Source organism: Prunus persica, chromosome G5 (assembly GCF_000346465.2).
Source record: "Prunus persica cultivar Lovell chromosome G5, Prunus_persica_NCBIv2, whole genome shotgun sequence".
Taxonomy (NCBI): domain Eukaryota; kingdom Viridiplantae; phylum Streptophyta; class Magnoliopsida; order Rosales; family Rosaceae; genus Prunus; species Prunus persica.
Window position 1 is genome coordinate 13,277,297 of NC_034013.1, and position 13,332 is coordinate 13,290,628.

The 13,332-nt window shown below is 36.9% G+C and overlaps 2 protein-coding genes across 3 annotated transcripts; both read right to left on the reverse strand.

Annotated features, from left to right (window-relative positions):
- On the reverse strand, positions 5,483–10,969 carry LOC18775996 (coiled-coil domain-containing protein SCD2). Of its 2 annotated transcripts, none has more exons than XM_007209030.2 (17): positions 10,355–10,969; positions 9,769–9,938; positions 9,579–9,654; positions 9,370–9,411; positions 9,178–9,240; positions 8,933–8,982; positions 8,827–8,854; positions 8,623–8,697; positions 8,435–8,545; positions 8,296–8,356; positions 7,909–8,025; positions 7,694–7,812; positions 7,494–7,563; positions 7,025–7,066; positions 6,384–6,424; positions 6,113–6,239; positions 5,483–5,839 (listed from the first exon to the last, which is right to left on the reverse strand). In XM_007209030.2, the coding sequence occupies exons 1-17, from the start codon at positions 10,718–10,720 to the stop codon at positions 5,703–5,705; spliced, it is 1,695 nt and encodes a 564-aa protein (XP_007209092.1). In that variant the 5' UTR covers positions 10,721–10,969; the 3' UTR covers positions 5,483–5,702. The 2 variants fall into 2 exon arrangements, with proteins under 2 accessions (XP_007209092.1, XP_020419857.1); XM_020564268.1 differs by having other exon boundaries at positions 5,499–5,839; positions 9,769–9,934; positions 10,355–10,803.
- On the reverse strand, positions 11,797–12,940 carry LOC18775968 (acyl carrier protein 1, chloroplastic). The gene is made up of 4 exons (XM_007209687.2): positions 12,798–12,940; positions 12,453–12,551; positions 12,218–12,340; positions 11,797–12,089 (listed from the first exon to the last, which is right to left on the reverse strand). Exons 1-4 carry the CDS (start codon positions 12,870–12,872, stop codon positions 11,958–11,960), a joined length of 429 nt encoding a protein of 142 aa, XP_007209749.1. The 5' UTR covers positions 12,873–12,940; the 3' UTR covers positions 11,797–11,957.

The following is a 13,332-nucleotide window of genomic DNA, read 5'->3' on the forward strand; positions in this document are numbered from 1 at the left end:
TAACTTTTCTTGATCTCCAAGTACAATCCCATATCTAGTTTTATAATTCATAGAAGATCTGGAAATTGATAGACTGACTGTTTACTATTAGAAAACAAAACCCTGCATATTGGTTTTGACTGGCAAATCTTTTTTAAAATTTACACCCGCAACATGATCATCTGTAATCAAGCTGTGTTGGATGGATACAGAAATTTTAAAAAGTTTGAGTGGAGATTTAATTAGCAAGAGCTCTTAAACATTTTCTTTATGTATTTATCTGGAGATGAATTTGTTCTCTTTGACCTTTTTGTCAAAAAGGGTTTTCTTATAATAATCATATTGTTTTCACTTTTCTAATGTTTTCATTTACTTTTCATATACATTTATATTTCTCAGAAGGCAGGTCCACAAGGCAACACAACACATGTTCCCCATCATAGCTTCAGAACAAGAACAACAAGTAATTGCTTCTAATAGGGCCTGCTTTCCATTTCTAAAGACACCTAGCAGTGCGTGCCATTTCTAAAGACTGATTTGCAGCAGGTCACCCAATGACCACAGACTAAAATGGTCAGGCCCTTCAGTCACGGACAGTCTTTATAACTTGGCATCTACTTCTCATTTTCACCTTTATATTTTTTAGTCTAAAGAGGGAGTCGGTTGATAGTTTTGTCTTTCCATGTGTTATAATATGAATGAATGGAAGAATAATATTAATAAATTACGGTAATATCACATGACGATAATACGAGATACGAAAAAATATGCAAAATGCAAAGTGCGACTGCATTATCTCTCAGATTTCCACGGTGAAAAATGAAAGAGCAATTATCATGGATTGGTAATGGTCAATGGGTAATGGCAAGATGACACTGTTGATGAATGGTCCAGGGTACTACCAGACAAATCACATTCCTATCGCATGCTTTGGTTATGGCAGAAGAGAAATATGGACCCAACGATGTATACATTTCATGAATGTGGCTGATCTTCATCATTACTTGAACCCTGTCTCGCATTTTTAATCAAAATTTAGCCTCAAATAATACAAAGGAATTCGAACCTGCACATCCTAATCCTGACCCAATACTCGACCATTCCTCGTCACTTGGACTAACCTCAAGCATCTTTTTAAAAGAATGTAATTATTCTTGGAAAGATTTCTTCTTTTTTTTCCTTCCAAAATTCCATTGTTTTCCAAGCCTAAGAAATGAACAATGGGAAGTGGTTGGGAGCATCGCAGTTGGAAAATGTGTCCCTAGCTAGGAAGGCTTAAGATATGTAGGCTTTATTATTTATAAACCCTTGGCATGAAAGCAAAGTTTCACTTATTTTATTTTATTTTTATATGTTATTCCCTTTTGGTGAAACTTTTTAATATGGAAAATGCTAGGGAGACCAACTTTAGATACCAACTTGTGTACCAACTCTCTAATAGAGTGTAGGACCCATTGTATTGGTGGGCTCCACCTCTATACATAGTGGAGAAAAGCTCATCAACTTTTTTTTATAGTTAAATAGCTTCTTTTTAAAAAAAAATTATTTTTTTAATTTCCTTCTTTTAAGTTCATGTATCATGTATGTAGGAATAGGAAGTGCCACAACTCACAAGCTCCATCCATAAAGCAGGTTGACTTTGAACTTGAAGAGCAAACAAGCTTACGACTTACTTCTCTTTGCTGTCTACCATCTATCATGATTCATGATCCTCAATTTCGGGGGTCACAAAGCAAGTCGGCATGCAGAGTTGCTTATGTTGTTTTCTCTTTGGCGATTTCCTTTTTCCAAATAATTCAATTCATTTTACTAATTTTTTTATATAAAAATAATTACATTACCTACTGAAGAACCACATAGCTCAGTTATTTGCAGTTTATGTTTTAGATTCTGAGCCCCATAGCAATCCAGCCCTTCTATGTTGGCCTGCATTATTAGAAAGATGACTGTGAACGACAGTCCTACCCACCAAATACGACGAGGAGTGAGGCGGTAACGAGGGAGTCCTTAATAACCATCGGATCAATGAAATTATTGAATGCTGAATTCAACCCTTCAACATAGCCCCTTATAGAAGTTCTACATCGTGCTGAAACAATATATTTAATTATGACCATATAAAGGAGGGCAAAGGAGGAGAAATTACCAACTCTCGATTTGCAAACCTTCACAAGAAAACAAAAATGTGAATTTGATTACACGAAAAAATGGAGTGACATCCGTGCTACAATCCCAGCTTAGTTTAATTATACAGCGGATTCTAGAGAGAGAGAGAGAGATTCTAGTATTAATTCTGTCTTTTTAACCCTAATCTCCCCTTCTCTTCTTCTACCTATTCTCCTTGTTCTGTCTATCCATTCCTTTCTCTAATCATCATCCGCGGAATAAGTTCTGGCATAATCATCCCCTTCAGAGTATGAGGATCTGCTCTAGCTAATACTTACTTCAACAGGACGGTCTCGGCGTGAATTATGAGGGGGCCTTCTCCACTGCAACATTTTGGAGGATATGTTTTTGACACCGATACTAGGGCAGTAATATCATGCATTCCTCCTCCCGTATCATCTAAGGCATTTGCAACTGTTGTGTCTGCTTATGACAAATTGTATTATCTTGCATCTCCATGCAACCTATCATATCTGGATAATCCAAGCTTTGAGAGATATGATTCCAATCAGAAGGTTTGGGAGCCAAAGCCTCCTTTTCCATTTTATGATGATACACTATTCTTCTTCGTGGAAATAATTGGTTATGCCGTTTGTTATGGTGTTATTTTGTTTTCATTTTGCAGCCCCAAGAATTACACACTCTTTGCTTTTCATGAGAGTAGAAAGGGAAAAGAGGGGAATCAAGTGAAAGTTGACATTTATACTTATGCTCCTTTCAAAGGGAAGGCAGTGATTACAAGCAAGACTATATATGCTTTACATGGGCTTAGCAATGAGGAGATTATATATAGCATACTCCTTTAGAATGCATAAAGATGATGACGGTGGTGTTGCATATTCACTAAGCAAATTGTTTCAATTGCAAGGCCTAAAGATTGCCCGTCCGCCGTTGCCATTTTATGATCTTATTACAGAGTATTTAGTTCATTTAGGGAAGCTTGACTTTTTTAATGTCATCATGACTGGCAGTTGCAATATTGCACCACGCGAGGTTCAGTATCTTGTATGACCATATTTTGAATTGTTGTTGGAGAAGGAGGAACACATTTGATTAAGACTCTGCATTCAACACCAAGGGCCATGATTAGTTCACGGCTCCAGTTATGCTTCGCACCGTAAGTTTCCTTCACATTTCTTGTATTTTTTTTAATCAATATCATAAATTACTCTATTACATATTGTATGTAACAAAACCCTAATATATATGGTTTATTATTATTATGTCTCAGTCATTGCCAGGATTATGAACCCAGAGAGAACTTTTGTCCAGCATGAAGTAGCAGCCAAAACAAGAAGAAGAAATCACGTGTTTGAATGGTTCATTTCGTCTCTGTTTCCGTTTTAGTTCCATGTGTGTTCCCATCCCATCGACTTCTGGAAAATGTAATGCTTTTGCGTCTAAATTCAAGACATGCTTAACATTTATGTAAATTGATAGACTGACTGTTTACTATTAGAAAGAAAAACAAAACCCTGCATTTTGTTAGATGATCAAATTTGCACCAGCAACATGATCATCTGTAATCAAGCTGTGTCAGAAATTTTGACAAGTTTGAGTGGAGATTGAATTCGCAAGAGCTCTTGAGCATTTTGTTTATGTATTTTTCTGGAGATGAATTTGTTCTCTTTGACCTTTTTGTCCAAAAGGATTCTCTTATAATAATCGTATTGTTTTCACTTTTCTAATGTTTTCATTCACTTTTTCATGTATATTTTCATAAGGCAGGTCCACAAGGCAACACATGTTCCCCATCATAGCTTCAGAACAAGAAGAACAAGTAATTGCTTCTAATGTGGCCTGCTTTCTGCTTTCTTCTCTAACTCAGAGACCTAGCAGTGCGTGCCATTTCTAACAACTCCTTTGCAGCAGGTCATCCAATGACCACAGACTAAAATGGTCACGCCCTTCCTTCCTTCAGTCACAGACTTTCTTTATAGCTTGCCATCTACTTCTAATTTTCACCTTTATACTTTTTAGTCTAAACTAAATAAACAGTCGTTGATAATTTTATTTCTCAACGTGTTATAATATGAGTGAACGAAAAATTAATATTAATAAATCACGTGACGATGATGCGTTCATATGAAAAAAAAAAAAAAAAATATATATATATATATAGAGAGAGAGAGAGAGAGAGAGAATGCAGAGTGCGGCTGCATTATGATATTATCTCTCAGATTTCCAAGGTCAAAAATAGAATATCAATTATCATGGATTAGTAATGGTCATCAATGGTCCAGGGTACGAACCGACAAATCACATTCCTATCCCATGCTTTGGTTATGGCAGAGAAATATGGACCCAACGATATATACATTTCATGAATGTGGCTGATCTTCTTCATCATTACTTGAACCCTTTCTCGGATTTTAAATCAAAATTTGGCCTTAAATAAGAAATACAAAGGTATTTGAACCTGCGCTTATCCTAATTCTAACTCAATATCCGATCATTCCTCGTCACTTGGACTAACATCGAGGCTCTTTTTATAATAAAAAAATACAATTATTCTTGGAAATATTTTAGTTTTTTTCCTTCCAAAATTCCATTGTTTCCAAGCCTGACTAGCCAAAGGAATGGGAAAGAAAAGGGGAAAAGGAAATATAAAAAAATTATGAACAAATGTGAAGTAGTTGGGAGCATCGCAGTTGGAAAATGTGTCCAGGTAGGATTAGGAAGGCCAAAGATATGCAGGCTTTATTATTATAAACCCTTGGCATGAAAGCGAAGTTTCACTTTATTTATTTATTTTTATATGTTATTCCCTTTTGGTGAAACTTTTTAATATGCATAGTGGAGAGAAAAGCTTATCAACTTTTTTTGTAGTTAAATAGCTTCTTTTTAAGGGCATGAGAAAGTAGGTTGGCTTGAACTAGAAGAGAAGCTTACGACTTACTTCTCTTATTTGTCTATCCATCATGTCTCTCTCTCTCTCTCTCTCTCTCTCTCTCTCTCTCTCTCTCTCTCTCTCTCTCTCTCTCACGATCCTCAATTTAGGGGTTACAAAGCAGCTTGGCATGTGGAGATGCTCATGTTGTTTTTTCTTTGACGATTTCCTTTTCTCCTTCCTTTTTCAAACAAATTTATTATTTTTTACACTACCTACTGAGACTGAGAGGAACCCATAGTTCAGTTATTTTCATTTTAATTTGTAGATTATGAAACAAACGATGGACTAATATCAGCATTTCGGCCCAATGTTGGGCCACATTAACCCTTCAATATAGCCCCTCTATATATTAGAAACTCTCATTGGCACGACAAGGGTATGAAACAGCAAATGTAATTATGACAATATAATAAGGGCAGAGGAGGGGAAATTACTAACTCTCGATTTGCAAACCCTCACAAGGAGAAAAAGAAGTGGATTTGATTACACGAAAAAATGGAGTGATATCTGTAATACAATCCCAGAGAGAGAGAGAGAGAGAGAGAGAGAGAGAGAGAGAGAGAGGTTGCACTAGAATTTCATGTAAAGAAATGGAGTATAAAAAAGAAAAAAAGAAAAAAAGAATTGATATATAATATAAGCAACAATCTGCAGGCAGCATCTATCATGAAGAGGTGTCAAAATCTGCAGCAGATTTATGATTACTAGAAACTGAGATGGGCTGATCGATCTCCTTACGGGATGCTTCCCAAAGTTGCTGTTCTATCCCCAGCTTCCTCAGCTCATATAAACCACGCTCCACTGCCACATGTTCAGACCAGTAACCACATTAAAGAAAACTTAAAATTAAGGACAGAATTAATCTATTTTTATTTCTCCTCCTGTTGCCAATCAAGGTCATGGCATCACCCAATTCTCTACCGACTGATAAGGTTATCAAGGGCGTAGCATATGCATGCACAAAATTAATGGCTTCGTTGGTAGACCAACATTAAGAAGAATGTGCCTACAATTGAAAGCAATAGTGGCCAAGCTGGCCTTATGAGTGGCACTGTTGATTACGATGAAGCTTACCATCCACGGCATCGTGGCAAGTTGGTGTCTGTGCACTGCGGCTTATCCAAAGATGAAGCCTGTCTTCGCCGATGTCCTCCTCCACACCATGTTCTTTAGCTCTTCTCCAAAAGTAAGTGAGCCAAGCCTGCAATATCAATAGTGTGTTGAAGAACATGTGGACTGACATTGTTTAATATCTTGTTTCTACTTTTAGTACAAATAATAGATATCATAACAGAAAGGGACAAGATGTGGCTTTTTGTATATTGAAGGAGGCAAAGAAACTGACCACTTTGAAAGAAATATCTTCAACCTCTTCTTCACTAAGATCTGTAAGAAAAAAAAAAAAAAAAGGGAATATAAGATTACCACATTAACTTATCATCACTTCAAATCTATCCTTAAAACTTGGTGTGTCAAGAATGCTACATAACTGTGTGATTCTACTGCATGAACTAACTTCACAACGTTTTTGAACTATTTGTCTGGTCCTATATATCCACCCAAATACAATGTGCTTTACATCACTTTTGGGTAGGGCAGGTTGAATAATATAAAAGGTCTCATAATATTATAAACCATTCTCACATGCAATAGTATTCCGTAAGAAAACTTTCCCCATTTATTTTCCTATACCAAAAATTATTGGAATTCTAAAAGAAAAAATTGAAAAAAAAAGTTCCACTAACAAATTTTGATTTAAAGTCAGGGTCACATTTCCTAGTCAACCATATGCCTTGACCTAAACCCATCCCAAAAACAAAATGCACACAATTATGCAAATCACAAGTTACAAGGAAAGTTGTCCTGAAAGATGGATGCTTTCTGAATACTAATACAATTAGTTTTTCATATGATTAATGATTGTGTGCATTGATATTCCTTAATCTTAGTGATACATCGTCTAACAGATCAAAGTATCTCTCTTACCAAATGCCTCCATAAATTTTGGGTCACCAGGTGATTTGGAATCTGAAATTCAAACAACGAGAAGGTAAGCATTGTTGTGAAATTCTTTCTGCTCCAGTCCTTAACAAAAACCTTGCACAACTCTAGGATAACCAGCATGAAAAAGTTTGATAGTAAGAGTAAAACATTGCACCACACAGCATATGAACCAATTAAGCATATGGATGCAACTATCATAAGATCTTACCAAAATACCATAGTGATATTGAAGACCAATTAATTATAATGTCAGGGAATTGTTATAGTTTATAATCTAGAAAATGAAAAGAAATAAGTACAGAGAATCAACTAAGTAAAGCCATTTTCTCCGTAACATCTTCAAGTCATCATATGAAGAAGGTAACATCTAGTTCGATGCAGATTTTCACATCGAAAATACATTACCGGGCATGAAAACTCTAGAATAACATGACACAATAAAGAAAAATACCTAAACCAGACTGCCGAACAGAATTTGGACGTCTATGTTGGGCCAATGCAAGCGCAACAGCATCCTCAACCTAAACAGAACAGTGATACAGTGCAAAAATTAGAAGTCAAAAACAGGATAAAGTCAAACAGAATTTCATATAAATATATATATTTTGAAGAGAAATAAAAATATTAATATGTCAAACATTAGGAACAGACCTTTAGAGAAGCTAATTCCCTCAAACCCATCTCCACTGAAAGCATACTCTCAATATTTCCTTCGCCAGTGAGGTCACTTAAATCCCGAACTATCTTACTTCTATCTGGGTCATCACTACCTGGTAGACGTCAAACAAGACAAAAGCTTAATTGAGTGCATGAAATGAAAAATAAAATCAGATAAAGAGATAACAACATCATCGTCTTTGATATACCTCTATCCCAAGAATCTTCCTTTGCCTTTTGTCCAGCAGAAATGACGACTTCAAACGGAAGAGGAGCTAAAGATGACCAATGCTCATGCTTCGACAAGGCTATATCTGCACATATGCCTAAAAAGCAGCAAAGCAAACAGCATATAAAGTAAAATGTTTGCAAATGAATCATAAATCTAAATCTCCATTCATTCAAATCCAAATTCACATATACATAAATCTAAACATACTTCATAGGACACCTTCTTGATGTTATAACTAAAACGGGATACACAATGTTGAAATTCAAATACCCAATACAGAGAAAATCATCAAGCTGCGATATCAGATTTAAGCAGCAATCTATATCCTTATTCAAGAAGGGGAAGATGGTAGGGAATTGAATACCATACTGCACTGCTAAACCCCAATAGCGAGCAAGCCAACATCTCTTCAGAACAACTTCCTCCTAAAAGACAGATACAGAAATAAACTTAAGAGTGTGAAACGGTAAAAGTAAATCTCACTTGAGTATCAGAAGACAAACCATCTCTTCTTGCGTTAAAATCATTCTTTGTGTCTTTGAGCGAAGAGACTTTGCTTCAGATTCTGCTTCTCGGAGATGCTCGACTGCTGCTGCAGCACCATCTTTTAAGTTCTGATTTTTACACAAGAATAAACTCATGAAGCTATCACATAAATCAGAAACACTTGATTGAGATCTAAAGAGTTTACCTCAATTTCTGAACGAAGAGTTGCAATTTCCTCATCTTTCCCATCCTTGTTCTGTTTCGCAGCGATGAGAGCAGCCTGTAACAATCAATGTTTTTCAGTCTAAAAACGGCCGGAGATAATCTCATTTTAACATAAAAGGTTTCAATCAGTACTATTATCATTAGTCAATGTATACGCCACATCTAATTTACCCTCCCAGCATACCTCTCTTGAACGCAAAGCTGCTTCCTTCCTGCAGATGGATCATTTGAATAATCAAAACCAGGATACCAAATAAAGGTAGAAAATATGCAAAATGACTCAACTTTACCTGCTTAACAATTTAGCTTCCATGCTTACACCTTCTCCAAGGTTAGCAACCTGTGAATGAAGAATTGAACATAAAAATAGCTGAATAAGAAGCAGCACTACCTTCTTGGTGACAAAATTGTGCTAATATTGTCAGAACTACGAAGGAATGTATAAGGCATGATAAAAAGAGACACTAAGTTCTGAACCTCAATGATTCCTGATTTCAAACTATGCAGCTAAATAAATATGAATAAAAGGATTCACCTGTTTCTCAAGCTCCTTAGCTCTGGCCTCTGCTTGCGCATGTCTTTCTTCAGCAAGGCGAAGCTGTCATACATGCTTATGCATAAATATTACACACAATATATAACAGTCATATACCTGTGTGTGTGTGTGTGTCCTAGTATGTATAATAGATGCGTGTGCATGTCTGTATTAGAATATAGAAGAGCACACCTTCTCAAGTGCAATCTCATGATCTTCTTGTAGCATATCAAGCTGCATTTACAGTACATGTTAGTATCAAGACTATTGATTCAAAAATTACACTTAAGATTTCACAAATACCAATCTTAAATTCAAGTAATAAAGCATATCCCTAAATACATTTAAAGGTTATCTGCATCTGTTATGAAGACAAAAATTGATGGCTGCAAATGACATACTCGATCACGAAGCTCAGAAGCTTCACGCTCATCTCCTGGGGCTATTGAGTTGAACTGTCCAATATCTGGCATAAACCTGCCCCAAGAACATATTATATTTATAGCTATACATCATACATGCGTCATAAGCTTCGATAACATCAACAAGCTACAAGAATGCAAGCAAAAGACAGCTATCTTATGAACTTGCCTTTTATCTCTGTTTCTATTAGAAGGAGGATCAATTGGAGGTATGGCTACTGGAGTTCTAACCGAGGATTTGCTGGGTGGCACTACCGTCGATGAACGAACCGACATAGAGGGTCTTCCTGCTGATGTGGAACGAACTGAGGTTGTATGCTCTACAAAGTTCCGACCTAACTAATTAAAATACCAGAATCCAATCAGCCATAAGATCACCACGTTCAGAATTTACAAGTTTCCCAATAGACTGTTAACTAAAAGTAACATTAATTAAGAAAAAACCAATAGTAATAACTCTAGCACAAAATATATATATATATATATATATATAAAGGTTCAATCAAATAGACTCCAATTTAACTGAAGCTCATAAAATTATGAGTCAACTTGAGCTGGTTCACTCTAATACATTCATAAACGAACTCAAAACACAACGAAGTAGCCACAATTCAGATCTCAAAACAACAGCACCGAAACTGAACAAAAAAAATCTCAAGAAAGGTCCGTTTCCAAGCAATTCAATCCCATAACATCAAAACAAGACTACATCAGATTCAAAAACAGCATAATAATTAGCATAGATTCTGAATTACCGCAGGAGACGGAGATCTATTAGGCCGAGTCACCGAAATCGCAGGAAGAGCCTTTGCACCGTTATTAAAACCATTGCCGGACAGAGAAGAAGGTGCATGAGGCGGCTGAGCAAACCGAAACCCGAGATCGTCGTCGTCGTCGTCATCATCGCCGGTGGCCCGAGAAGCCATGACCTGAGCCAGCCGCTGTGCCGCTGCTTTGGCGGCGACGTTTTGATTTCGCTTGACAGTGGAGATTCCGGTGACGGACGGATTAAGACGAGAGTGAGGGTGCGCCGGAGACATCGCCGGAGAAGACCCCGGGCTGCTCGAACCTCCGCTCCACTGCCGCGAGTACACCGGACTCGCAGGTCTCCTCCGATCCATCAATATGTGTGTATGCGGGTATATAAATATGTGTGTTGCTCTGAAATGGAGCTGAGATTCTTCTCGACAAAATCGAAGTGAAATCGGAGGGTGGACTGAGAAGGACTGGAGAGGGAAGAAGAAGAGGGGCCTTTTCCCCTTCAGTTTTGGGTCAAAGACAGGTTGTGCGGGGGTTGAAATGGGAATGTTGAGGCCAAACGGTGCCGTTCCAGGTTGGATTGACGTTGATGCACGTTTCGCGGGAGAGGATGAGTGAAAGCGGGTCGTGACGTGTCAAATGAGTAGGTGTGGGCCCGAAACTTTGGTGGCGGCAGGCAGAATGCCAAATGTTTCGGCAAATTATGTCGACGTGTTCATTTCGTTAGTGATTTCGGACACGTAGACTATTGGCTGCGGAGCGAAGACAGATACATATGGGGAGGAGGTCAATGAACAAAACGTCGACATTTTCGTGTAGCAGAGAGCTTTGGACAATGAGTTCTTAGAAAATAAATTTTGTAAAATTTTCTCTTACTCTTGCTATATCCTTGTGGCACTCTCCCGCCAACAGTTGGTGCATGAGATAGAGAATTGAATATCGAAGTATCAATATGCCTCAAGAAAAATTATGCTGTATGGATAATTTGTAGATTGTTAATGGGGTAAAATTTGATACGTTAGATTTGTCGATTATCAATTCACAATCGCACACATACAGGTGATTTAATTATAGCGTATAAGAGAGAATTGTAACTATCAAAATTTAATATTTATGCAAACACTCAAGGTTAGAGTAGAAATTGTAAACGTGACCTTAATAAGCTGAAAATAGTCTAAACTATGAGGATGAAAAGTGTAATTTAATCAACTGTACACATTATCTTTTACATTCACAATCTTTGATTGTTTGAAAATTTAGAATTATGCATATTTTGTAAGAAAATACATTATCAACTGTGTTCGTGTAAATAATTGTTGTTTGTTGATACATTACATCCGTTGTTACGAGGCATGAAATATATCCTAATCTAACGCACACAAAAGAAGGGCAAATAACATGCACCTCTAGACTAGAGCATATATTATCACACAGAAAGTAAGGCAACTTGAGGAAAATCATTAATCAAATCAAAGTCATACAAATTCGAGAACCTGCAAAACCAACCAACCAACCTCACCAAATCAAATCAAGAAAAGGTCACAATTGAATTAGGCACATAACCAATCAAACTTAATTATAAACTCAAGTTAATTATAATTAAGCAGCTGCTTTCTTCTCAACGAGCTTCTCTATCAAATCAGCTGCTTCTTGGACCGTGCTTATGTTCTGAGAGCTCTCCTCTTCAACGCTTATGCCAAATTCTTCCTCCAAACCCATCACTATCTCCACCTGCAACAGATCATCCAATCTTATTTTTATCCACCAATAAATTATACATAATATTTAATTTAAAAACCATATGCATAAATAGAATTTGATAATCAATTGGAGTAGAAAATAATGGCAGTAGGGCATACTGTGTCAAGAGAGTCGGCACCAAGGGATGCAAACTTGGAGTCAGGGGTGACCTCAGACTCTGGAGGCAAAGCCAGTTGCTTCCTCACAATCTCCACAACCTTTTGCACTGTCTCATGTTTGGCCTGTCCATTTTTCAATTTTCATTATGTGGTTTTCAATATATAATTTGTTACGGGTGAAATATGTCGCTGTGTATCAGATGCACACAATAATTTTTTGAGCTGAACAACTTACAGAGCAACAGATTTGGAGACGAGAGGTTCTCAGAGAAGAGAAGCCAGACTTAGCCCATCCATTAGAAACCAATTGTAAACTTGAACTTGTTCTTGTTACCTACATTGTTAGTTCATAAGCATCAAAAGCAGATATTGGCTCATATTTATACTTTCAGTTTAATCACATTTATTTATTGGTCTGAAAAACCTTTAATTGGGCAATAATTCAATTAAAAAAATTTAAAAAAAAACAAATGATGGCAACATTTAATCCATAGATAAGGTAAACCCAAAATTTAGAAGACAACCCAAATGAATAAAAAAAGGAAGAAAAAGACAGAGACATTAGGTTAAATGCTAATACCAGGCCAGAAGTCTTGGTTGGCTGGTTTTGAAAGGGCTGGAACCTGCAAAGAGAAGCAGCTGAAGCAGAAGCCATTGAAGCTGCTCAAGAAACCAAACCGCAAAAACTTTGTTACTCAAAACAAACAGAGGGATATGGTGAGGGTGAGGTAAAGTTGTGCCCTATTGGAACAGAGCTGCCCTATCTTCTACTTACGTGGCAGAGATTGGAAGCCATGGGTGGGCCCTTGGAATTCAGGTACAAGTTGCCAGATGGGACAAATTAACAACTAGACCATCCATCTCCCCACCCGCCGCCGGCCATTACTACACAAACGACATGTCGTCTGGAATGTGTTTCATAATTAGCAAAAGGTCAATTTGTTGTCCATGTAGTTTGTCTGTTTTCTCAATTAGTTTTAATTTTGTTAATCTTGTCTCTATAGTTTTAAATCTCTCACAATTCAAAATCACGTTGTAAAATTATATCAAATTTCTTTCAATTTCGTTTAAAATATTATTTATTATCATCGACACGTACTTATTGTGTCACATAA

Excerpts from the sequence above, each read along its gene's own strand:
- LOC18775996 (XM_007209030.2), bottom strand. The coding sequence starts at position 10,720 with ATGGATCGGAGGAGACCTGCGAGTCCGGTGTACTCGCGGCAGTGGAGC. Across the intron at positions 8,983-9,177 it reads CTAAGGAGCTTGAGAAACAG|GTTGCTAACCTTGGAGAAGG; the intron begins GTGAATCCTTTT and ends CTTCATTCACAG. Across the intron at positions 8,546-8,622 it reads CTCTTCGTTCAGAAATTGAG|AACTTAAAAGATGGTGCTGC; the intron begins GTAAACTCTTTA and ends TGTAAAAATCAG.
- LOC18775968 (XM_007209687.2), bottom strand. The coding sequence starts at position 12,872 with ATGGCTTCTGCTTCAGCTGCTTCTCTTTGCAGGTTCCAGCCCTTTCAA. Across the intron at positions 12,552-12,797 it reads CAACCAAGACTTCTGGCCTG|GTAACAAGAACAAGTTCAAG; the intron begins GTATTAGCATTT and ends CTAACAATGTAG. Across the intron at positions 12,090-12,217 it reads GTGCCGACTCTCTTGACACA|GTGGAGATAGTGATGGGTTT; the intron begins GTATGCCCTACT and ends GATCTGTTGCAG.